Here is a 24,565-nt window from a genome sequence, read left to right as displayed (position 1 = left end):
TTTCCTGAAGTGTCAGCCATTTAGGAACTAAGAAAAGAACTAATATTTCATTGCTTTTCCTTCCTTTTGGTCTATTTGGCAGAGAAACAGTCCTGTGTAAAAAAGGTCACTCAGGAGGGCAGCGCTTCCCTTATTCCAGGCTAGAGGAGAGCCACCTCGGGGGCTCCAGGCAGCCAGACCCAAGTCCACGCTGGCAGTGGCCCAGGGGTCGCAGGCGGGAGAGCCTGGCACACCAGCCTGGCTCTGGCGATGCCTTGCCTGTCTCACTTCTCTTCTTGCTCATTTTCACATTTACTCTGTAATTCCTTGTTAATTAATTCACGTTTAATTCTCACAGCACCACGAAGCAGAAAAATGGGAAATACTTCTCCATATTAACCATGAGAAAGAAAGGGCGCGTGCATACCCTGCTCGGCTGTCAAGCCTTTCTCGACGCCGGTGCTCGTGGCTGTTGACCTTCACCTCACTTTTAGCCCAACAAATCTTAATAATATAATTTAAAGTCAGCTTTTTAATAAAACAACTGTGGGTCTTTTTAATCCTGACATTACAGATGAGAAAACTAAGACCTGAAAATGTCAAGTCGTGACAAGTTCGTGTAGAAGATGAGTGGCAGGACTAGAATTGGAACCTGGTCTTCTGACTCCATGTACCATGTAAGGCTACAGACAATCTCTGAGAAGGAGAAATACAGAATGTACCCCACCTTCCTGCCTGGGGCACTTTGTCCCTCAAACGCCCCTGGATAGCTCTGGTCTCAGCTGCCACATATATAGCTGGTCAAGTGTTTAGATCTGGCTTCATCACTAAATCTCTGCGTGACTCCACTCAGTAAGTCAAACTCTCTGTACCTCGGTTTCTGCACCTGTTCGATGCCAATGATCTCTGCCCAGCTCTGGCATGAGCTCATTGATAGAATCAAGTGAGATAACAGGCAAGAAACTATAAATGTATACCATAAATGAGATGTTTATTAACTTTTTATTATTCTCAGGATGCAGAAATGCCTGATCTCTAAAGGGATCACAGGAAGTCCAATTTGTAAAGAAATAGCCAGAGAAACTTAACTTGGAGAACAGAGTGTTGACTTTCTGAGTTCATTCACTTTGTCTTCTGTATGATAGTTTCTTAGAGAAATGAACTACAATTTATATAAAGCCCCAAACTTCTAACCACATACTTAGGCCCTGTCTGCACTATTTAAATTGTTGCCAGTTGGCTGACTATGAATGACTGCAAGATATATTTTAATTTGCCTTTTTGTAATTACTAATGAGATTGAACTTCTTTTTGCTTGTTTGTTTTTTAAAACTTTTTTATTGACTCAATTTGACATGTAACATTGTGTAAGTTTAAGGTGTAGAGCATGTCACTTCGATACCAGCTTTATTCCCCCATCCCATCTGCTCGTAACCATCATTTTACTTTTTTTTTTTATAGGTTTGACTTTTTTAGATTCCACATATAAGCAATATCATACAGCACCTGCATTAATCTGACTTATCTCACTTAACATAATGTGCGCAAGGTCCATCCATGTTGCAAATAGCAGCACATCCTCCTATCCCGTAGTTGAATAATATCCCGTTGTGAATATGTGCCACATCTTTTCTATCCATTCATCTGCTGATGAGTATCTGGGGTGTTTCCATGTCTTGGCTATTGCGAATAATGTTGTGATGAACATGGGAAGGCATCTATCTCATTGAAATCCTACTTTTTTCCCCTGTGCGTACACACCCAGAAGTGGAATTGCTGGATTGTATGGTAGATCTATTTTTAATTTTTTGAGAAACTTCCATATTGTTTTCCATAGTGGATGGGCTAATTTACATTCCTACTAACAATGTACAAGGGGATTGAACTTATTTTCACATGTTTATTGATCATTTAGGTTTCATCTTTTAAATTGATAATAATTTCACCCATTTATCTAATAGGTTGTTGTTGATTTTTATAGGAGATGTAGATTATGAACACTAATCCTTTATTGATTATATGCAATGCAGATGCCTTCTCTCAGTCTGTGGTTTTTCTTTGTACTTTATGCTGTTTTGCTGGAAAAAAAGTTTTACATTTTTTTAGTCTATTTAGCAGCATTTTCCTTTATAGCTTTAACTTTTGTGTTTTAAGAAATCCATCTTTGCCCTGAGGTCCTGTATGTTTTATATTTGCTTTTAAAAGCATTAAAGTTTTTTGCCACCTTTATTTGTTTTCAATTTTACTTTTCTATAAACTCCAGTGTGTTGAAACCATTCAATGAACAACCCACCCTTTTTCTGAGGTCTGTAATCTGACCTCTACCGCACAGCATGCTTCCACGCACAGGCAGACTTAGCTCCTAATCTTTACATCCCATTCCCTCTGCGGAGCTGCCTGTTCCTGCACCGCACTACTGCAACGACCTGAACTTTACACTTCAGATACCTGTTAGGGCAAATTTTCACCTTCTTCCAAAGGAAGAAAGTTATTGTGGCTTTTCTTGACCGTTGTTCTTTTTACATGATTTTGGATCAAAATTGTCAAATTTCATGTAAAACCCTATTGGGATTTTTAAGGAAATTGCACTTGACCCCCAGATTGAGCGGGAGATAATTGCCAATTTTACGGTTTTGACACTCTCCCATGCATGAACGTGGCACATCTCTTCATCAATTTGAATCTTCTTTGTGCATATTTATTAGATTTATACCTAGGTACCTTCTAGTTTTTGTTGGTATAGTAAATGATGTTTAGAAAATTACTTCTTATAATAGCTTCTGCTATTGTATAGAAATGCTATTGATTTTTTTATATTGGTCTTATATCCAACAGTCTTGATGAAATCTCATTAGATCCAACTCCAAAGAAAATTAAAAATTTTTTTTCTACATAGATAGTCAATTCAACTGCAAATAATGCCACTTTCTTTCCCAGCCTTGTATCTCTTCTTTTTCATGTTTTATTGTGATATCTAGGACCTTTAGTACAATATTGAATCAAATAGTGGGTTTGGCTTTTACTAGAAAGAGAAGGCTCCTAATATTATACCATTGAGTATGTTTGCTGTAGGTTTTTGAAAAATATCCTTTATGGAATTAAGAAAATAACCTTTATATTTCTAGTTTGCTAAGAGTTTTTACTGTGAATGGATATTGCTTTTTTTTTTTTAATCCTCACCTGAGGACAGTTTTTCATTGCTTTTAGAGAAAGAGGAAGGGAGAGAGAAACATTGATCAATTGCCTCCCAGACACACCAGAACCAGGGGTTGAACCTGCAACCTAGAAATGTGCCCTGACCTGAAATCAAACCTGCAACCCTTTGGCTATAAGACAACACTCAAACCAACTGAGCCACACCAGCCAGGGATGCATAGTGTTTCTTAACCAAAATCATTTTCTACATCTATTGAGATGTTTCTATAATATTTTCTAATTTATTAATATGAATAATAAATTGATTTTTTTATTTGATTATCTAAGTTAAGCCATCCTTGAATTCCTGGGATAAATCCTAATGGGTCATGATTTATGTTATTTTTATAAATTGCTGAATATGGTTTCTAATATTGAGTGTTTTATATCTATATTCATGAATAATATTAGCCTCAAATCTTCCTTTTTCATTCTTTCCTTATAATATATACAAATGTAAATATACTCTTTTTATAAGAATTAAATTAGAAGGGGAAATAAAGAACACCAGTTTGGTCTCATCACCTTCTGGTGGAGAAAATTGGAATTCAGAGAAAGTAAATAGCCTTTCTAAATCACATAGAATTAGAAACAGAGTTGGAACTAAAGTGCTTTGCAGAGCACTTACTTCAAATCTCTCCCATCCATGATGTCATTTTATCTCTACAATGGCCCTGCAGGGAGGGTATTGCATATCGCCCTCCATTTATGGACGATGAACTGAGATCCAGAGAGATAACATCATGAATTATGTGACCCAGCAGGGCTGGGACTAGAAGCCAGGCTTCTGACTCCTAGACCAGAGCCCCCTCCCCAATTTCTTTTGTTCTATACCCAACCCCACTGACAGATCCAGTTATTAGCCTGAAATGCAGGGAACCCTGAGACCTGCATCCAAAATCATTATTTTACAATTGTCCAGCAATATTTTCACAGGCATGTCATACAGAGGGCCAATGGGCAGGGATGAGGCCTTCACGGTCCCTAAGAGTCGTCTCGGTGGAGGGATGTGCACAAGGCCAGGATCTCTAAGAATATCCCCTAATGCAGAAATGGGTCCAAGGCCCTTAAATGGAATCTTATTTACAGGGTCCCTAAGGACCTGTCTGAACATCCACACAGAGTTTGGTGTGGGGGCTCCAGTTTCCCTTCCATCCCTCTTCCTCACCCTCTGGCAACCGCCGCCCCCACCCCCGATATCTCTTGGCAAGCTGCTTCCTGCACCAGCGCCCTTGTTTTGCTTGTGCTATTTGTGTCTGCTTCTAACAGCTGGCCCCAGCCTGGCAGCCCCTAGCTCTGAGGATTATCCAATTATCCCATTAGCCCAGCATGTCCTTCCTTCCTCCAGATCTATTAGTTCCCCATCTCCCTTTTCCTCTCTCCCTCCAAGGGCTGGACCATAGCTTTCCTTGCTCCTTCCTTAACCAGGCCTAGGACTGGGTCAGTGCCCAGCTGTATAGACTCAGAGAACACCAGAGCGGGAAGGGACATTTGCATCCACCCATCTGCTTCATCATTTTACAGAAAAGGAACTTTACCCAGGGTACACAAAGTCAAATGACCCATTCATACCAGCAAAGAAGTAAAACCCAGGTCTCCAAACTTCGTGCCATGATCTTGCTTACCACTTCGGGTCAGCGCGCCTTTTCTCGTGCTCACTACGCTTAGCCCTGGAATATAGGAGACACTATTCCTACTCTGCTCTCTGGGACCCCGTGGCTGAGATTAGAATTTATGGTCTCGGCTGGGAGCTGGAACACACACTAGTGAAAACCAGCACATTATCCAGGTGGTAAGTCATACCTTAGCAGAAGAGATGTTACCAGAAGTAGGTGACAAACTTCCAGGACACAGGACAGGCACTGAGTGCTAAAGGCACTCAGAAGAGGTGGGGAGAAGAGGCTTTCAGCGGAAGATTCGGGAAGGCTTCTTAAAGGAGACGGTTCTTCAGGGGTCACTGAGGAATGAATGGACATTCAGAGGAACAGCATTCCACGCAGAGGCCGAAAGGGAAAGGGGGGGGGCGGGGTGTGGTTTAAGAGGATTGCATCTTCAGTTTGGCTTAATCAGGGATCAAGGAGGGAAGTGAGTGGGCAGGGCCGAGGCTGGAGAGCAAAGCCGTGGCCCTGAATGTCAATACCAATGAATGAGGCTTAATCTGACACGCATTTAGGGGCCACTAAATGTCTGGAGCAGGGAGGGACAGGACTGGAGGTGTGTCTGCAAAGATTAATCAGATTGTGTGGGCTAAATGGATTATGGGAGAAAGAGATCAATGCAGAGCGGTCGGTTTGGAGCCGAATCAGGTGGGTGAGAGAGGACAAGGCCTCAGCTAACACCGTGACTTTTGGGGGTTACTGGGGAGCAGAATAGGTGGAGCAGATTCAGAGGACGTTTGAAAAGAAAAATTAGCAGAATGCAATGGATTGAATTTTGGAAGATAAGGAAAGGAGCCCCCATGAATAGGATTAGGGGAGTTAGGGGTGGCCATGGGAAGTATAAGGTAGAAAGGAGGTGGGTGGGGACCCTCTCACACTTCACCCTCATTGGGTAGAGCATTCTGTAAAGCTGGCAAAGTTTGCTCAATATGCTGCGTGAAACTTCCTCTCTCCTATATCCCAGCCCCTCCTGCTTCTCTGCCAGGTGTCCACATGCCGACCTGAGACATCACGCGCCTCGCCCGCTACCCCGCCCCAGGCCGCGGTGGACGGCAGCCGGGGTGCCGCTGCTGTCGCTTGAGGTGATTCTGGTGGGAGAATTTCAGGCCTCGGGTGTGTCACGTTGATACAGGACACTGGGCCTTTCTGATTCCTTTCAGTTCACACCAGGTAATGGCCTCCCACCTATACCCATGAACTTGATTCAGGTGACGACTTTATCTTTTTAATACTTCCTTATTCTCTCCTCCCAATCACCTGGCTTATCCTCCATACCTGCTTTGGCTTTCCAGGGTCCTAAAACTGACCATTCTGACCAAGAAGGATGAGCCATCCTTATCTGGCCTTGTGCCCTTGCAATTGGAGGGAGGCTCCTTTAGGGCCCATGAGGGTGTCCAGGCCCCTTCTTGGCTGTGAGCGCCCGGGTGCCCGTAGGGTGCACTGACGACCAGCCATTAAGTTGTGGTAGCTGCGGGACCTCAGACAGGAACCCGTTATTCCACCTGAGCCTCTGAGAACCTGCAGCTCCTGTAGGTTGTCCTACTAAGCCTAGCTGTGGCCTTCAGAACAGCATGGGCAGCCGGTTCCCTGTCTGGTCTGCTCACCCGCTGCATTAACACTCCCTGAGTCGTCTCTGACCTCACTTCCTCCGACCGCTTTCAGTTTCCAGTTTCCAGTTTCCAGTTTCCAGTTTCCAGTTTCAGACCCTCCCAGCCTTGATCGCCTTCCTTCAGCCACGTGTCAATTCTGCCAGGTGTAACTGAGAGGCTACCACCTGGTGGCGGGCACTTCCGCTTAGGGGATTTCAGTTTGTCGCTGAGCGGCTGTGATGTTGAGAGCCAAGCACGAGCCACTGAGCACAAGTCTCCTGCCCTGAGCAGGGACGCGTGAGCTCCTCCGGCCTGGGGTGCCCGTCACCCATGATGCGCTTCTTTCTGTGGCATTTCCCATAAAGTTAGCCGGTGCTGAACTCAGCCATTGAAATGTCCACGTTGTTTTGAACCGCATGACGTGAACCGACGTCTTTTCCCTGTGCATTTACTTTTTAAACTCAGCTCAGCACTTTACACAGCTCTTTGCTCAGTTTTATCTGTCTCGCCCCCGAGGTCATTTTGAATCCTGATTCTGTCAGCCCAGGCGGTTACTAAATCCTTCTCGGCTCACTTCTTTGATAGGCCTCAACTCCTCTCGATTTGAGACTTTAATAAACATGGGGGACAGGATGGGGCTGAAGAGAGCAAATGACCCATAGCGAGTGTCCCTGCCTGAGTCATCTTCCGGCTTCCACACCCACCTCCCAGCCCCCTAAGACATTGCGGGCTCCCAAGTGCCTGCTTTGAATTCACACTCACGGTGTTTCTCTTTCTGGCAATGGCTGGCCAGTGTCAGCAAGCGGCAAACAGAAGCGGGCAAGCGGCCCCCTTCCCCTCCGCCTCTCTTCCCTTCCTACTTCCTTTCCTCCCTCTGATAGTGAGGACAGCAAAGTCATGGTTGCTTGCCTTCCTGTGTTTTCTGAACGGAGAATGGATTTGTTATTGTACTGATAATCATCCTGGGCATTTATGTTACAAAACCTTCCAAAACACTTTCACGTTTATCTCGTGTTTTCTAAAAGCAGGTCAGAGAGTGAGGCGCCCGCAGGTGGAGGGCGCGCGGCGGGGGGATTATTGTGCACCTCTGGCCAGAGCACAAAAGAGCCAGGCTGAAACCCCAGGAGACAGACTGCAGAGGGCCTGGCCCGGCCTCTAGAAAGCTCTACAGCTGACAGAATGGTTGTGACATTGGGCTGTGGGCCTGAATTCTCTGACAGGAAAACTAGATGATTTTTTTTTAAGTCCTGTCTAACTTGAACAATTCCAAAAATCTCTGAACCTAAACCAGGCTCTATCGCCCTCACTCCCCTTTCCAACCCAACTAGAAGTGTGGGCGGATGAGCAGAAAAGAAAGATCAAAACTGTGACAGCCCTCTGACAACATTTTAACTTGAAAATTGCCTGTAAAGGGATGGCATAATTCCGTGTAGGCAGATGTAGATCAAGTGCTGCACATTCACTCAGCTCCTCCTCCACCTCCTAACAACCCCCTTGGAAAGACGGCCCAGAAAGGTTAACTCAACTTTGACCAGCCTGCTTGCTGAGTTGGACGGGACCTGTTCCACCTCTGAACTCCCGAAGCCTGTGCGCTCACGGCCGTCACCCCCTGCCGCCAGGGCAGGCTGCGACCGACTGGCTTCTGGCTTCTTTTCCGTAGGGGGCTGATGGTTCGCTGGGCGCGACCACCACCCCATGGCCTCCCCAGGCTCAGCATTCAAAAGCAGGTGCTCTTTAAGCAGTTGCGAGAGGAACAGAGAGTTGGGAGGTGGGGCCCAAGGTCTAGCCTGCTCCCCTGAGGGCTTGCTGTCTTTAAGTGCCAGTCCAGTAGCCGATTCTGCCAGTCACACACACGCTCAAACACTTCCCTGGGCAAGGCAAAGAAATGTGGATGGCTCCGCGCGGAGCCTTTCCCACTGGACTTTCCCTGAAGTCTTTCCCTCAGAGGGCGCTGGGCCAGTCCCCCCATCACCAGCCCAGCCTCCTGCTCATGGCCTGGTCTGTCCTTGCGCTCAGGCCTCCAGGGCCGCTCTCTGTCCTCTGATAAAAGGAAGGGCCAAGCCAGCCGTCTAGAAATGTGCCTCCCGCACCGGGGCTCGGGGCTCTGTGTCCATCCCTCTTCTTTGAGGCCGAGTCGGAGGTTCCCCCACCCCGTCCCCAGCTCGGCAGCCTGACAGGGGCTGTTCCAACAGTGACACTGCAGATGATGAGGGACAGCTGCAGTGAGGGGGGCACAGGACAGGGGAGGGGTCGGTGTGGGGAGGCGGGAGGGGGTGACGGGCACTCGCCACATTTCGGAGATGAGGGCCCAAAGGCAGCGACCGGCCTCGGGGCAGACCTCGGGTCTTCCTTCCCTGTGCGACCACCCGTCAGCAGAGGCGTGTCACCCGTGTCACCCGGCGGTGTGCCCAGGCAGTACTGGGGCCCAGCACAGGAGCTCAGGGCAAGAGTGCCCACCGCGGGGAGAGCCATGGAGCTGCCACGCCAGGGGCTGTGTGGCTATACAGGGAGGGGCCGGCTTCCAGGCCCCAGTGCCATCCCGGCTGCTGCACAGACCCTCCTGCCCCCTGGGATCTGCGGGTTCCTGTTTCCCCACCAGGGTTGGAAGGAAGGCCCGGGTCCCGGCTTGGGGACGCCCAGCCCAGTGGATCCGGGGCATCATCGGCATCTCATTTTCTCCTGCTTCTCGGGCGGCCCTTCATCCCTGCCCTGCCTGCTCCCTGGTCAGCACGCCTAGAACTGAGGCTTCACACCGCCCCCTGCTTCCTGCACAGGCCCCCAGGGGCCTAGAGCATTTTACGTGAGGCCGGCCCGCAGGGGAAGAGACAGCAACACAAATGGGGAGGGGAGAGCCTGCAAAGGCAGAGGCTCAAGATGGGTGGGGAGTGGAGGAGGGGGGTGGGGAGTCTTCCAGGGGGCCTGTCCCTCACGGGAGCCAGTGGTGAGCCAGGCCTCAATCCACAAGCCTCCTTGTGAGCCCTGGCCACACTCGCCACGGGGTGGGGCTGGGCCGCCCCTGGGACAGGGTCCTGTGATGGAACCCCTGTCCTTCGGGACAGGCCAGAAGGAAGCACGTGTGCCCTCAGCCTTTGGAAAGAGCTGGGAGAGGGCAGAGGGGCCCTTGTACAGAGCTGTGGGGCTTGGCGTGGCCCAGGAGCACGTGTCCCCTGGCCCGGCCCCCAGCAGACCGGAGTCTGCACGCCACGGGTTGGACCCAGATTCTTGTCTCCTTGCCACTGCCGCTGCGGGTGCCTGTTCCTGCTGAGCTGAGCATTACCCACCTGTGCTTTCTTACGGTCAGGGAGCGGCACGTGCACTCACTGGTGATCTGGCTCACCATGGGAGCCTGCATGGGGAGGCGGTGTGGAGGTAGGACCCTGGGCCCCCTGGGCACCCCAGAGAGGCCTGGTCACCAGAGCCAAGCTATGGGCTGGCCGCCCGGGGGCTCGTGGCTCCATTGTACGTGGAAGCCTTTCCTGGGCCCCTGGCCCGGTCCTGCCCCAACTCCAAAGACTGCACCCGTGTAGCCCAGCACCCAAAGCTTAGTTCTCGAGGGGCTCAGGAAAGGCTGGAGGTACCATGTTTCTTCCTGCTCTACCTTTGTGGCTCTCTTCCTGGCCTCTCTCCACCCACCTCTCTCGGGAGGACCAGCAGCATGGCCTCTCCAGGCACAGCCCAGCTCCACTCTGCCCGCAGCCCACAGCCGGCACAGACCAGGGTATGGCGAGGGCGGAGGGAGCCGGCATAGCCAGGGCTGGGCTTATGCAGGGATGTCGGCAGTCCGGAGCCTGGCTGTGCATTAGGGGCTCCCGGGGAACTGCTGCTGCCTGGGCCCGCCCAGCGTCTCTGGGGCAAGGGCTCGGGCCTCGGTGCTTTTCAAAGCCTGCCAAGGGTCTCTTCCGCGAAGCCAGCCTAGAGGGCCTCTCACTGACATCACAGTAAAAGAGGGCCAACGCCAAGCGATGCTGGTTTGGGGATACTTACGTGAGCCTCTGTCTAGTAAAAGCGTCAAGATGTGCAATGGAGTGAAATGAAATCCAGGGAAGCGGATGTTTCCAGGTGCAGGAAGCAGGGCAATACTATGGTGATGGGGGAGTCGGGGTGCCAAACGCTTCCACTCTAGTTACAATGTTTCCGAGTGCTGGGGATGTGTTATCATTTTAATCTTTACAATTTGGTTAAAATGAGTTAATGAGGGGGAAAAAGCATGATTTTTGCAGACAGACCTGGGGTTGAGTTCATTCCTGCGTCTTACTAGCTATACTAAACCTTTCTGTTTGAGAAGGGCAGTTTCATCTCTCTTGTCCAGCCACCTACCAAACGACGTGGTATGAGGGCTACCCGCGGAGCGGACACTCACCCCGAGCCTGTCCGAGGGCTGCGCGCCTCCCCCCGGATGGCATCACTCCTTGGGCGAGGTGCCTGAATGGGCGCGAGGGCAGGAAACACCTGCTCCTCACAGATTTCTTTGTTGGGAGAAGGAGGCGGGTGGCTCCAGGGGAGGGCAGTTGAACTCCAGCCCAGGTCTCTCTCCAGGTCCCCCCGGCGGCCTCTGGCTGCGGGGTGGAGCAGGGCAGGGGGCTGGTGGGGCACGGCACAGAAGTAACAGAGATCTTAAAGGACTTCAGGAAGGTAGTGAGGGAGGGAGGAGCCAGCCCTCCTCTGAGGGAATGCCTGGGGCTGGGGGGGTCAGCGGTGTCTGGAGGGAGAGCAACCGGCAAAGCCCCTCCTCCCTCAGCCCCCTCTCACCGGACCTGGTCGTGGGGGCTGCGCATGCGTGTTTGGATTCTGGTCCAGCAAGCAGTCTGTCTGCTCACAGGACGGGAGCCTGGGAAGCCCCAGGCAGGCAGGGTGTCTGCCCACACGTAGGCACGCATCTGCATGTATGTGCTAGGCCTGGCTGCAGAGCAGGGAAAGGAACTCAGACGCCATTCTCATTGGACAAGCTTAAAACACAACATGGCTCAATTTTTATTTTATCTCAGGAAAAAGACATTCCCTTCAGAGAGAAAGGCAGTTAGGCAGGGCCTCTGTCTGGGCAGCTCTGAGCGCCCCAGGTCACCCCTGGCCGCCAGCTGGCCGGGCCTCCCCCGCTTGAGCCCACTCGCTGGCCCTGACCCGCTGCAGCTCTGCACCCTCCCGCCCAACTCAATCGCCCCAAAAGTCGGCCCTGCGGCTGAGGGCGTGAGAGGGACACAGCAGCTGACAGCAGTGGGACAGGGCTGCCTGGGGCTCCCCCGGCCGACTCCTGATGCCAGGTTAGCACCAGGGCCGACGACAGACCCTGCAGCCAGGGAGGGACAATAAAAAAAGAATATCTTCACGCTTACATTTCCTCCTGGAAAATATATCACATGCCACGTCCGGGCACAGCAGCCCCTGAGCCCTGGGAAAATCTCGGGAGGGCAGGGTGTGTGGCGGGGGCCTGTCGGGGCCACCCCCCAGCCTCAGGGCCAGACAGCCTGCTCTGCCGCAGCTGCTCTGCAGAAGACAAGGCAGCACTTCTAGATGCTTCCGGAGCGGGGACCGGGCCTTGCCCGGCCTAGATGCTCTGGTGCTGGGGTCCTGGCCTGATGCCGGGTCTCTCAGCATGAAACGTCCACTTCCTTGGACTCGAAACCCTTCGGGCTGGGCCTCATGCTGTGCCAGCCAGGGCTCCCTCCTCAGTCCAAAGTGGGAGCCAGCCACGAGGAGGGTCTCCCAGCACATGTACTCTTCTCCCACCGTGACTGGTTCCACCAACCAGAAAGAGAAAGACTTCCTTCCCTTAGGAAGGGGCAAACTCGGTGGCTCGTCAGGATACTCCTGCTCCATCCTGGCTCAGGGGGCCCTCGAGGCCAGGGGACTCTGGGCATGCTCCCCTGAGCTCGTGGCTGAGCAGCTCCACGTCTGGGCGGCCCGTGTCCCCATGGAACTCACAGGCACCCCCTCCACCCACCAGCCCCAGGGCGTAGCCATTGGGCCGCCGCTCAGGATGGGGGGCGCTCCCGTTGGCCAAGGCCCCAGGAGGGTGGCCATTGAGGCGGAGGCTGATCTGCTCTCCATCGCTGCTGTGAGCTGCCAAGGCCCGGCCACTGGTGCCACCTGCCTTGAAGGGCTCCCGCTGCCTCAGGATGTGGCTGCGGATGATCTTTCGGAAGGTCTGGCGGAACTCACGGATGCGGTAGGCGTAGATGAAGGGATTCACAACGGAATTGGAGTGGGAGAGGATGATGGCCAGGTACATGAGCCAGAGGGGCGCGTGGCCCCACTGAGGGCAGAAGAAGGTGAAGCAGTTGATGATGTGCAGGGGCAGCCAGCAGAGGGCAAAGAGCCCCACAATGATGGCCAGCGACTTGGCCGCATGGACCTCCTTCTGCAGCGTGGACCGAGTCCGCTCCCCCGGCAGAGGCTGGCTCTCCATCTGCTTCAGCTGCCGCCGGGCTGCCAGGAAGATGCGCAGGTAGATGCCCAGCATGAGCAGGAGGGGCACCAGGACACAAGCGAAGAAGTTGTAGTACACCATGTAGTTCATGGGGACCACGTCCTCAAAGAGACAGGCCACCTGGCCCTCCCGGCACTCCTGCGAGTGGTTTCTGTCCTCCTTCGGCTTCCCGCAGTTGTTCCAGCCGAGCATGGGCGTCAGGCCAATGGCGAAGGAGAGCACCCAGCAGACGGCAATGATGCCCTTGGCCCTTGCACCGGTCACCAAGCCATTGTACCTGGGGAGAGGGGACCAGCGTCAGAGGCCTGAGAAACCAGGACTGGGCAGAGCCAAGCATCAGAAACCCAAGCGTCCCTTCCTGACTCCTAGCCTCAGTGACCTCTTCTGCTAAGTGGTGGGCCAAGCCTCGCCTTGGACCTCACAGGAGGTACAGGTGGGCAGGCACCCTGCAAAGGGAAGCCTCTGTGCAGACGTTCAGGTGACTGTTGAGTAGTGTTACAGGTAGTCCTCGTTTGAGGAAATTAGTAAGTGATGATTTGGGGGGGGGGGGCGGGGAGGGGAGGCATTATCACCTCCTCGTTGATTGTACTGATGCTGGAACAGGTTTCCCTTTAGAGTGGCAACAGGTCAGGAGGGTGGACTCACTGGCCAGAGGCAGAAGCAGCCAGACCAGACCTGTCTCACAGAGTATGAGATTCCCACTTCTCATACTCAGTGCTCTTCCTTCCCCACTGGACTTTGGAGTCTCTAGAAGCCCCCAGAGAGAGGCGGCACAGGGGATAAAGGAGGGGTGGAGGTCCCAAGCCAAATGAAACCCCCTCTTTCCCCTCCAAATTCAGGTATTGCATGTTTTAAAAATTCTTGCGGTACACTGGTTGAAAATCACTGCTCTGGAGAGCCAGACGCGGCCCCACACTCGGGGAGTGGCCTGATCTGCTGGCCAGGAAGCTACCCCAGGTCCCCAGGAGAAGTGGCACAGATTTTATTAAAAGCACCAAAAAGTCCTCTAACTGAGGAAGGTGACTCAGCGACCTCTGAGGGATGACCTCCTGTGGTAACACCCGACTGCCCGCCCCCCCCCCCACCTCGGAAACCCCGCCCGCTCTTCAGGCTCGGGCCAGGCTCCTCCTCAGAGAAGCCTCCTGCTGAGGCGCAGCTAATCCCTGCCCCACCTGGGCCCCGCAGCTGGGGCCCCGGTGCAGCCTCTCCTGCAAACAGGGACACAGCAGGCGCAGGGAGAATGTGCTGCGCTTAATTCCAGGACTGCAATCGTCCACAGAAACCATCTAGACCGTGGGGGGCAAGCACAGGGGCCTACAGGTAGCAAGTGTTCAAGGCAGGCTGGCAGGGCGTCCACCCCGCGCGCAGGAGGCAGTGCGCGCCCCACGCCCCTTGCCCCTCGCCCCTCGCTGCCTTGCACACTGTGCCCAGAGCTGCTGCATCTCGGGAGGGGCTGGGGAGCTGATTTTCTGGGTAAAATCTCCCAAGGTTTAAATTTTGTCAACGAATTCAAATTAAGAAAACTACAACGAAAACCTGGTGACCTCAGACCTCTTATCTAGCCCTCATTGTAGAGGTGGGGACACAGGCCCAAGCAGAGACACAGACTTGCTCTGGATGTTCAGGAGCCCAGAGGCAACTCAGGCCAAGGTAAGTCTGTCAATTCTGAAACTTTCTGGATGTAAACAGTAACCGGGCAGGGCCGTTCCCAGGAGCTGCACGGCCCCACCCCGGGGCCTGGCGCCCACAGCAGGGAGGGCTGTGCGGGAAGAGGGCCGCGGACTTGCCCATTGCTACCAAGAGCGCTCGTACTCTGGAGCCTCAAATACAAAGCCGTGGGCTTTTCTTTCTCTTCTTCCTTTTGCATTTAATATTTACACAGCACTTGCTCTGTGCCAGGAAGTGTATTTTTGTACTCTTAATTTGAATTTATATATTCTCATTCAATAGATGCCCTTTTAATGTTAACATTTTCCAGGGAAAAGCATCTCCCTCCCTGGCGTTCCTGCCATCCTGCCTCTCTAAGCCTCAGTTCCCTCATCTGTAGAGGGTGACGAAGACGCTGGGACCTGTGAGCACCAGCCCAGGGGGCAGAGTGCAGAGTCAGTGGGTGGGAGTCACAGGGAGGGACCGCAGCGAGGCTTAAGGTGAGAGCCTGCCAGCTGAGCTGCCCACAGGAGAAACGGGCGGCCTCAGGCCGCGGGGACCTGACTGGCACACGGGGCAATCAAGAAGAAAGAACAGTTACGGGGACGGAGCAGAGGACCCTAGAGGCCACATGCTTTTTGGATTTTCAGACTGTTGGGCAGCAGCAGGCCCCTTGCCACGTTCCACGGCAAGTACAGAAGCAGGGCTGCAGGGGCGGAGAGGGGCGTGGTGACGTTTAACGGAATGAAGACCGGGGGGACGCCAGGGCCGGGCTGGAGGCTTCTGGGGACATGGGACATGGCCTGAAATCGCCGTTCTGTCCAGTTGTCGAGGGACAGCCTGCCACTGCATTCTCAAAAAACGCCCCCTGTGGGGACAAAACACACGTTAACAGCGCTTGCCTAAGTGCGCAAAGATTGTCTGTGAGGGTTCCCGAGACTGCCCTCCAGGCAGGGACGTGGCGGTGCGGCAAGGGAAAGGGGGACAACTTCTCACCAAATACACTTTTGTTCTTTTTTGATGTTTCAGTGGTCCCAGGTTTTTGTATCCACGGGTGTTATTTATTTACTTTTGTAGAGAGAGGGGAAGCGAGGGAGAAAGAGGGAGAGAAACATCGGTGCATGAGATGCATGGTTGCCTCTTGCACACCCACCTGGGGACCTGGCTGGCCCCTCGGGCAGGTGCCCTGACTGGGAACTGAACCGGCAACCTTTTGGTTTGCAGGCCAGTGCTCAATCCACTGAGCCACACCAGCCAGGGTGGTATTATTTATTTTTTAAAACACCAAACAGATTTGCTTTGTTATTCAAAAGAAAGCACTCAGGCTTAAGGCCCTGAGGAGCCAGGAAAGCACGAGGGCCCAAACGGAACCCTGGCAGAACCGCCGGCTGACCCGGCAGCACCCTCTGGGCTGCACCTGTGCCTCAGAGCAGGCACGTCCTGGCCTCCCGGGCCCTAGCCGTAGACTGTCTGGTGGAAGGGGGGACATGGCCGTCTAGCATGTCCCAGGGAGCCCAGAGGTGCCGTAGGAAGTGGGTGTCAGAGCCACTGGCCACACCTGGGGGTACCGCTGCCTCCCAGTGTCTTCCAGCTCACAGGCTGCCCCTTCCTAGGAGCCCCCTGCGACTGAGGGAGGGCTCGCTCCAGGATCCGAGAATACCCCCCACAGCCGCAGGTGGGGCTTCGTGGGCCTTTGCCGTGTCCTGAGAAAGGCAGCTTCCTTAGTTGGGCAGAGGAGCCAGTGATCCAAGATTGAAGAGCCACTGACCAAATGCCACCCTGGGCACCGGCAGGCCTGAGCGGACCTCACACTTCCCTGCCTGCCTTTTCTTCTGTCTCCACCACCTCTCACCCATGGGCTCATTCCTTCCTGGGGCCTCTGCCCAGGCCTGGACCCCTGCTGTTGCACCCTCCCCCCCACCGCCCCCTGCAAGACCTGTCAGCATCACCACCTCCAGGGAGCCCTCGCTCCTGACCCTGCCCTCCTTATAAGCCAGGGCATGCAGGTTTTGTCCCCATGGGGTGATCCTCCATGTATGACTTCAGGCCTTTGCATCAACTATTGCCCCAAGATGTAACTCAGCCTACATCCTGAGGAGGGAGGCTGCTCACTGGGGGCTAACGTGAGGGACAGGAGGCGACGGGGAGGAAAGTTCCCTGGGCGAGGAAAGCCTGTGGTCCTGGCTGCTCAGCACTCTGGCGGCCGCCTCTGCCTCGGCCCTGGCTCTATTCTCATCGGTTTCCCGAGTAGACTCTGCACCTGGGAAGGAGCGCACAGATTTTTCTGCAACTGGATTCTAGCAGGAAAGAAAGGAAGGGAGGGAGGCAGGGAGCGGGAGAGAGAACGAGAAAGGGGAGAGAGAGCGTGGTGCAGGCCTGGGGTTAGGCACCAGAGCGTGGGTCAGAGGCCAGGCCTCACCGCAGCCACCGGGACGGACGAGTGGGAAATGACGTGGGAGGGGGCTGCGCTCCCAGCGGGAAGGGGACAAAGTGGGGGGCAGGAGCAGCAGCCCAGCCAGGCAGTGGCCACAGGGCCGCCCACAGCTCTGGGCCCTGGTGTGCCGCCCAGCCCCACAAGGACACCTTCGTGGGCCTTGCCCTCCCTGGCCGCCACCGGCCCAGGGCTCTCGAGGGGTAGGAAGGTGGACGGACCCAAGGGAGCCGGGACCAGCGTGAAGGACCCTGGAGTCACCTGTGTCAGGAGACCCTTTTCCTGCTCCTGCTCTGGCTTCTCCCTGAGGACAGGAGGGCCACAATGCCTGCGGCAGGATCAAAGGAGACGCTGCTGCACTAACATCCTCTGGCAACTGTGACGGGGAAGGCTGAGCAGCATCCTCTTCCTCATCTCTATCAGCTTCCTGATCCAAGAGACCCAGGCTGGCCTGCCAAAGCTTTATCAAGTGGAGTTCTAACGGCCAAGGTCCGGGCGGGACCAGGCCCCGTTCTGAAGACCCCAGGCGTCGGTGCCGGGGGTGAGGGGGGGGCGGGGGGGGGCGGGCACACGGCTCCATCCTGGGGCTCGGCTCTGACCTCTGGCAGCTCCAGAAAGAGCTGATCCACACCTGCCCCGCTCCGCCCGCCCTCCTCAGGGCCCTGTCCCTCCCATCCCTCACAGCACCTTGGTGAGCTTGGAGAGGCCCGTCCCTCTTACGGATGAGGAAGTGGGCTGGGGGGGGCGGGCGGGGGGTGGGACAGCTGACTTTCCACAGTCACACGGCGTGTCCCACCCACCTGCATCAGGGAGCCACTCTTTTGATTAAGAAAACAGAATAAGAAAAAGAAGCCGAGGCCCGTCCCACTGCGACCAGCAGCCTTGGTCTCTCTCTAGAGCGCCGCAGCCCTCTAAGTCAGGGAGAAAGTGAAAGTGAGCCCTCTGCTTTCCTGCCGGCCGGCCCGGCCTACGCCCCGCCTGCCCTGTGGTGGACGCCCATCCTTGGCTCTCCAGTCATGCTGGGAGCCCATGGACGCGCCTCTGCATTTGGAGCCTGGACTCTGGCTTCTGCTCTACCACTGTGGCCAGCCCTCTGTTTTGACAGGGGTCCAAGGCTCGCCTGAGACTCAGAGCATCCCAGGCCACATGTGGCCCGGGGCCCTCTTCTCATCTGAGAAGCATGACAAGGGTGCCTGATTTCCTCTCAGAGTCAGGTGACAGGAATGGTCATCTGGTACAAGTTCTGGGAGACTAGGGACACCCTGTGACCCAGCTCCCCAAAGACTGAAGTCACAGTGGGTGGCGGGCCACGTTTCTTCCCAGGCCCAGTTCCAGCTGCGCTACCAACTCATTGTGTGGCCCTGAGGGCTAGCTCCCTCTCTGGCCCTCATTTTCCATCCAGAAAAGGGGAGGAAATGACCTCTAAGGGCCCCCTTGGGTTCGACACGCGAAATTTCCATTTGCTCATTGAGCCTCCTCTGAGGCTCCCTCCAGTGCCCTCCTAGGTAGGCGCCCGCCTGCTTGGGAAACTTCACCATAGGGATGGGGCGACCTCCTCTGAGACCTCCCTGAGAGCCTGCAGCCACCCAGGCCGCCTCCAGGGTAGAGGAGCAAAGAGGTGGGGCTGGAGGCCCCAGGGTGCCCCTGGGGAGGGACACTTCCTGGCCTCATCCTTGGCTGGGTAGGTGGAGGCTGTCCTAAGTAAACTTAACCCCAGGGAAGGACTTCACTTACACAATAAGTGGCTGAAGTCACTTCACAAAAGACTGACTGTAGAAAACCCCTCTGCCAGCCCTGCTGCACAGGCTGGTGACCTAAGGAGCACAGAATTTGCATATAGGTTCAAATGACTCACTGTGGCATTGGGCCAACTCACTTCCCCTCTCTGGATCATTTTCCTAACGCGCAAGCCTTGAGGCCTGCCCAGAGGAGCTGGAGGAGGCGGGTGGCGCGCGCCTAGATCTGAGGCCCTGTGGTTTCCCATGGTGCCCCGCCCACCCCAGCATCTCGCCGTGTGGAGAACAGCCAGACACGCTGCCCAGGCCTGGGCCACGCACATCTGCCAGCAGCCAGAGCATGGCAGCCTCCACACCGGGGGAAGGGCCAGGGTACCCTGTGCCCACAAGGACTGGCCAGAGTGGTACGACTGCTGGCGACGTGCCAAGCCTAGGCAGCCCCAGACTGGGCTCCATGGCCCTATCCCTCAACACAGTGACACCACAGACCAAATCCTGACCCTGGGCTCAACGTGAGCAGAGACACAGACCAGACCCCAGCTCAGGCAGCCTCTGCCCATCTGTGAACCCAGCACGAGCTGCGCCTGGGAAGCGAACGCGGGCAGCCCCGGCCCCTAGCTCACCGGAGTGGGATGCGGATGGCGATGTAGCGGTCAATGGCGATGGCCAGGAGGCTGAAGATGGAGCTCTGTGTGAGGACCAGGACGAAGCAGGCAAAGAAGAGGCAGCTGTGGCAGGCGGCACAGAACCCTATGCTGATGGTGATAGCAAAGGGGATGGCAAGGACCCCCACTGCGATGTCGGCTGCCGCCAGTGACACCACGAAGTAGTTGGTAACGTTCTGCAGGTTGCTGTTCAGCCACACAGCCCAGCACACCAGCACATTGCCCAGGACAGCCAGCACGGCGATGGCCAGCTCCACCACGATGTACACCGAGGAGCCCATGGCGGGCGTGGCCGCAGACAGACAGAGTCGGCGAGGACGCGGGCCGGGCCAGCTCACGGTCCATAGCTGCAGCGCAGCCGGCCCTGTCCAGGCCCCCGAGCCCCTTCCTAACAGGAGCCAAGAGCGTGCCTGCTGGCGAAGGGGGGCTCCCTAAGGGCTTCTGCACAGCTGGTTCGGAGTCCCCAGAATCCAGGCCCCCTCCGGAAGTTCTGGCGGCATCGTGGCTCAGCGCAGCTTCAAAGTTCCCGAGGCACCTGCCGGAGGAGAAACCGCGTGAGGAGCTGGACCACTGCAGCACGGGCGCAGCCGCAGGTTCCCGGCAGAGGCCCTCAGGCTGGGCTCTGGCTTTCTCTAGGGCAGCTGGGAGTCTTTCACAGTTAGTCACTCGTGCTAGTGCCCCATGCTCAGCTTCTCAAGCCTTCTGTGGCTGCCCTATTCCCCTCCTGGCCCTGAGCTCGCTGCCACCCGTGACTGTCCTGGAAAGGCCCCCTCGCCTCTTGGGCTCTCCCAGGCCCACCCACCCTGTCTGTCAGCCCGCCTCAGTCAGTGCCATCCCCCGAGAGCTCTCTGGGGACTACCAGTGCCTCCCTACACTGTCCAGGCCAGGAGCAGGCTCAAGGACCCCTAGAGCCCCCATCTGGAAGGACTGGGGAGGCTGCCTGGTCCTGTCTCCCACCGCCAGCAGACAAGCCCTCTTGCCTCACCAGGGGTGCACACAGGGCGGTGGAACAGGCACAGAGGGAGCCCGCCCCTTAGCAGCCCCCGCTGGCTGATTGCACATCTGGGCGGGGCAGCAACCTCACCTCCCTCCTCCCACGCCGCTCCCCAGCCTCTCTGCCTGGCTGACACCAGGACAGACTGAGCTCAGTCTGTTGCCGGGCAGAAAGCGGGGCCCTCAGCCAAGACCCGCTGGGGGGCTGTGGACAAGTGTTTTTCCTTTCTGGGCCTTAGTTTCCCCATTGATATGTGAGGAGGCTGGGCCCCACATAGCCTCTGGGAGCCATTTCGGCTGTCACCCATGATTCTATGAGAAGGACATAACATTTTTCAGTGAAAAGGCTTCCTCAGAGCCAAAATGCCATAGAGATGTAAGGAACTGTCAACACCCCTTAGGGGCAGAGGCACAGGTCTGGGCCCCCCCAACCCAAACCCTGTGCGCTCCCTTGAGCTTGTGAGACGGTCTCCGTTCCTCCGCCTGCCCCCAGACCTCTTCCCACTGCCTTGTCCCAACCTGTCACGCTCATGTGTGCTCACGGTGTGTCCCAATGCCAAATCCGTCCCCCACCAGCCCCAGACTCTCGTGGGGTCCCAGGTGCGCATGGGCAGCAGCTGCCGCCTGCCAGGGACAGGAGGCCCGCAGCCTTTACCTGCACATGGACCCTGGGGGCTGCACGCTCCCTATCTCCGAGAAACGAGGCACGGAGTGGGCCTGTGACCTTGGAAGAGATTCGCTCACCGTGTTCAAAGGGCCAGGCTACCCCCGCTCTGTCTGCCAGGTGACAGAGGTCTGCAATCGATAAGCCTCAAGTTCCTTCCGACTTTGATGCGCCTCAGGTGGCTAGAGCCCAAGGGGCATTCCCCATGCCCACTAGGAGGCTGGGAGAAGTGCACCCACCCCGGGGTGGGGGGAGGAGAGGAGGAGGGGAGGCCTGGCTCCTGCAAATCCCAGGGGTTCCCACAGCCTGTGTCTTCTCCCAGACTCGGCACCAAGGGGCACAGACAAGTCCCACCGAGCCCCTGCTATGCACAGGGTGTCTGTCAGCCAGCGGCTCACAGAGTGAGTCACGTGCAGAGGCAGCCCAGGCGAAGTCTCCCGATGCCATCCCTGCTCACACAGCGTCCCCCGGTGCTCCCAGCCTACAGCCAGAGAGCAGCATTCATCAGGGGCCCCCATGTAAGAGGCTCTGTGTCTGGGGTCTCGTCTCTGTTCCGCAGAAGGAGGCAATAGGCCCAGGTCTGCCTCCCAGCTGTGGCCTCCCTGGCACAGCAGTGGCGGCAGCGGCAGCAGCAGGCCCCTGACTAATCAGGCGCAGCTAAGCCCAGCGCGCCCCTGGGAGCCTCCCAGCACCCGTGAGCTGCCCACTCCCTCCTGGGCTCCTTGCAGCCGCCTGCCATCCTCCTGACCCCAGCATGGCCTGTCCTGGAGAGTCTGCACTGAGAGGCGTCACAACCTCCGCCGCGGCAGCTGGTGCAGGCTAGAAACCGCACTTGGCCCCAGACCGTCGTGCAGAGCCGGAGGGCCCTGCCTAGAGGCAGCCGATGTGGGGCCACCCACGGTCCACCTGGCCAAAATATGCACCGCAATTCCTCGGGGCTGAGTCACACCGCCAACACCTGCCCTGTGTGCCAGGCTGGCTCCGTAGGGGCCAGGTGCCCAGTGTGGAAGAGCCTTCCAGGGACCTCACCCAGCCCTCTGCCCGGGGAAGCTCCCCAGCAGCCCCGGGTGCCTGCCCGCACACCCCCGTCCTCAGGGTCCCCCCACCGCCCTCTGCGTTCTGGGCTCCCGTGCGGAGTAGCACCCGATACCAACACCCTGACTGAACTGGAACTGCCTTCCTGCTGCCGCCAGGCCTGGGATGCCCCTGCCCCCAAGTCTCACTGGTGGCAACAGATCCTCCTGCCCAGGTCCCCCTTGCAAGGAGCTAAAAACAGGCCTAATGCCCTGCTGGCCGGGTCCCGGAAGGCTGCCTGGGCACACAGTGAGAGACTTCCCAGCCTTAGGCAGACACATCGGCCTGGGGGTGGGGACACCGTGACTTGTGGCCTTTGCCAGGCTTTTGTGGTGTAAATGTTCCCATTATGGTCAGTTTCAAGCTAATAATATTTCACTGACAGGAATTAGGAATCATTGCACACAGTCAGTCAGTTTGAGACGGGTCTCCAGCCACCACAGAGCCACCAAACCTTGTGTTCCCCAAGGGGCTGGCTGCCTGGGCACATGGCCTGTACTCCAGACCTTCCTAACTTGCTCGTGCGGCCTGACAGGGGCGTTGGGGGTGGCCTGTGTTCTCATTGCACCGGGGAACCTCATGTCACAGGTGAGGAAGCTAATGACCTCAGCCGGCCTTACAACATAAAAGGGTGGAATCGAGCAGGGGAAATGCCCATGGAAAATACAGCGGCAGGAAGATGTCTTGGGGCCTCCTGGGCCCTCCCTGCCTCCCTCCCCTCGGAGGCTTCCGGGAGCCACAGGAAGGTCAGGAGCCCTTGCGGAGCGGGGGTGGGTCCAGGGCCTGGCAATTTCCTAATCCTCTCTGTTGGCTGTGTCCATCTAATTAATCCTCGAGTCTTCTGTTGCTAGCCCAGAGGGGAAATAAAATATTAATCATGTGTTATTTCCCTGTGATGGTCCCTTGCTGGGGACGGAGCGGAGGTCAGAAGCTGTCCCGTACAAACTAGAAACCTCGCGGGGACCGTGCGTGAGAGCCCTGGAAGGGCAGCTCCGCGGGAGTCCCAGCAGTCGGACCCTGACGGCGCGTCTCCCTGCCTCCCTCCTCACCCTCACGGGCCTGGCCACTTTAATTAAAACTCCATTTAATCAAAACCCACATATTTCCTGGCCCAATTCTGGCTCTTTGGATGCCAGACTAGTGAGGGCTTTCTGTACACATGTGCAGATGGCAGCTGCCCCCCTGCCCCGTCCCCGCCCAAGCCTGCTGGATGGAGGTACCTACCAGCTTCCAGGCAGGACCCTGCACATCTGCCCTTGGGTGTGGCCAAGGGCAACACACCAAACCCAACTCGCGACTCAGACCTGTCGCAGCCACACTGGGCCCATTCCTGGGTTCCAGAATCCCAGCCTTAGTACCCTCCACTACTCTTGCCTAACAAATGCTTCCTAAATACCTATTTAGTGCCAGGCAGCTGCTGGACCACAGGGAGCTCTGTATCGCCTGCTGCTGGGCCTGCCTCCAGCAGGGCCCTGAGCCAACAGCAGGGGGCCTTGAAGAAGGATGTGTCCTGTGAGACTGCCCTGAGAGCCAGCTGCCACCCAGGTGATTTTCAAAGTCTTTACGATCTTCGAAAAGATAAAGAAAGGAATAGCCTTCATAAACAAGACCGAGAACTTACAAATCAATCGGCATTAATGAAAAAAGAACAGGCACACATGAACAGTAAATAACATCAAAGCTTACTATCAAGTCAAGAAATCGTATCAGAAATGAAAACAGAGGGACTGAGACAGAGAATGCAATCGTCCTGATGTGTTTCAGGAGCGCAACTGGGGATCTGAAGACCACACGGAGAAATTCTCACAGAAACGTCTAAAGCGACGAGCTCTGTAGGGAGCTCGTTGGGCAACGTGGAAGGCAGATCGAGAGCACCGACGCCTCTCTCACGGGAGCTCAGTCAGAGAGCGGCAACAACAACAAGCAAAGAAGAAACGGTGACACAGGCAGCTCAGCTTTTGCTCCCAACCACAAGCCTTCAGCTGGCTCTGCCATAACTGGTCCTTGGTGGGGCCAAGGCCTGGGCATGAGCCTCCCAGAAGCCTAGGGCCCAGGGAACCCCCAAGCCTCTCTTTTCTTGGCAGGTGTTTTCCGGTGCTGCTTAGAGGTGAGCGGCCACCAAGTACATTCTGCTTCTCCCCTCCCTCCCCCGCTCCCTGCAGGGCTGCTGGTGGCTCCCACTTCAGGAACTTAGTGCAGTCTGTGCCCCCTCCCCCACTGCCCCTTGAGAGCGTGGCTGCAGCTCACAGCCCCTGGAGGCAGGATGTGGGCAGGAATAGGGTAGAGAGCCGGCTGCCTGCGCAGAGCCAGGCCCCCAGAGCAGACTCCACAACACCAGCCCCGGGGCTGCAGGGCCTGTCCCCCTTCCCCTCATTGGACATTGGACGCCCAGAATCCCCTCCCATCCAGGCCAGATGCCAGACAGGCCGCCGGCCCCCCTTGTCCTGGCCTGAGGTGGCCACTCACCTGGCTCCCTGGCCACCTCACCCGACACCCCCCGGCCACTCCTC

The 24,565-nt window shown here is 55.8% G+C and overlaps 1 protein-coding gene across 1 annotated transcript; it reads right to left on the bottom strand.

Moving 5' to 3' along the window:
* Positions 1-12,215: 12,215 nt before the first annotated feature.
* ADORA2A (adenosine A2a receptor) lies at positions 12,216-19,605 on the bottom strand. The gene is made up of 2 exons (XM_054592710.1): positions 19,283-19,605; positions 12,216-13,122 (listed from the first exon to the last, which is right to left on the bottom strand). Exons 1-2 carry the CDS (start codon positions 19,603-19,605, stop codon positions 12,216-12,218), a joined length of 1,230 nt encoding a protein of 409 aa, XP_054448685.1.
* Between the last annotated feature and the right edge of the window lie 4,960 nt (positions 19,606-24,565).

The sequence above is a fragment of the Pteronotus mesoamericanus genome, unplaced genomic scaffold (assembly GCF_021234165.1).
Source record: "Pteronotus mesoamericanus isolate MK-2021 breed Mesoamerican mustached bat unplaced genomic scaffold, CSHL_Meso_final scaffold_371, whole genome shotgun sequence".
NCBI classification, from domain to species: domain Eukaryota; kingdom Metazoa; phylum Chordata; class Mammalia; order Chiroptera; family Mormoopidae; genus Pteronotus; species Pteronotus mesoamericanus.
The sequence above is the reverse complement of the archived record's forward strand: the minus strand, read 5'-3'. Positions and strand labels throughout refer to the sequence as shown.

Excerpts from the sequence above, each read along its gene's own strand:
- ADORA2A (XM_054592710.1), bottom strand. The coding sequence starts at position 19,605 with ATGGGCTCCTCGGTGTACATCGTGGTGGAGCTGGCCATCGCCGTGCTG. Across the intron at positions 13,123-19,282 it reads GCCATCCGCATCCCACTCCG|GTACAATGGCTTGGTGACCG; the intron begins GTGAGCTAGGGG and ends CCCTCTCCCCAG.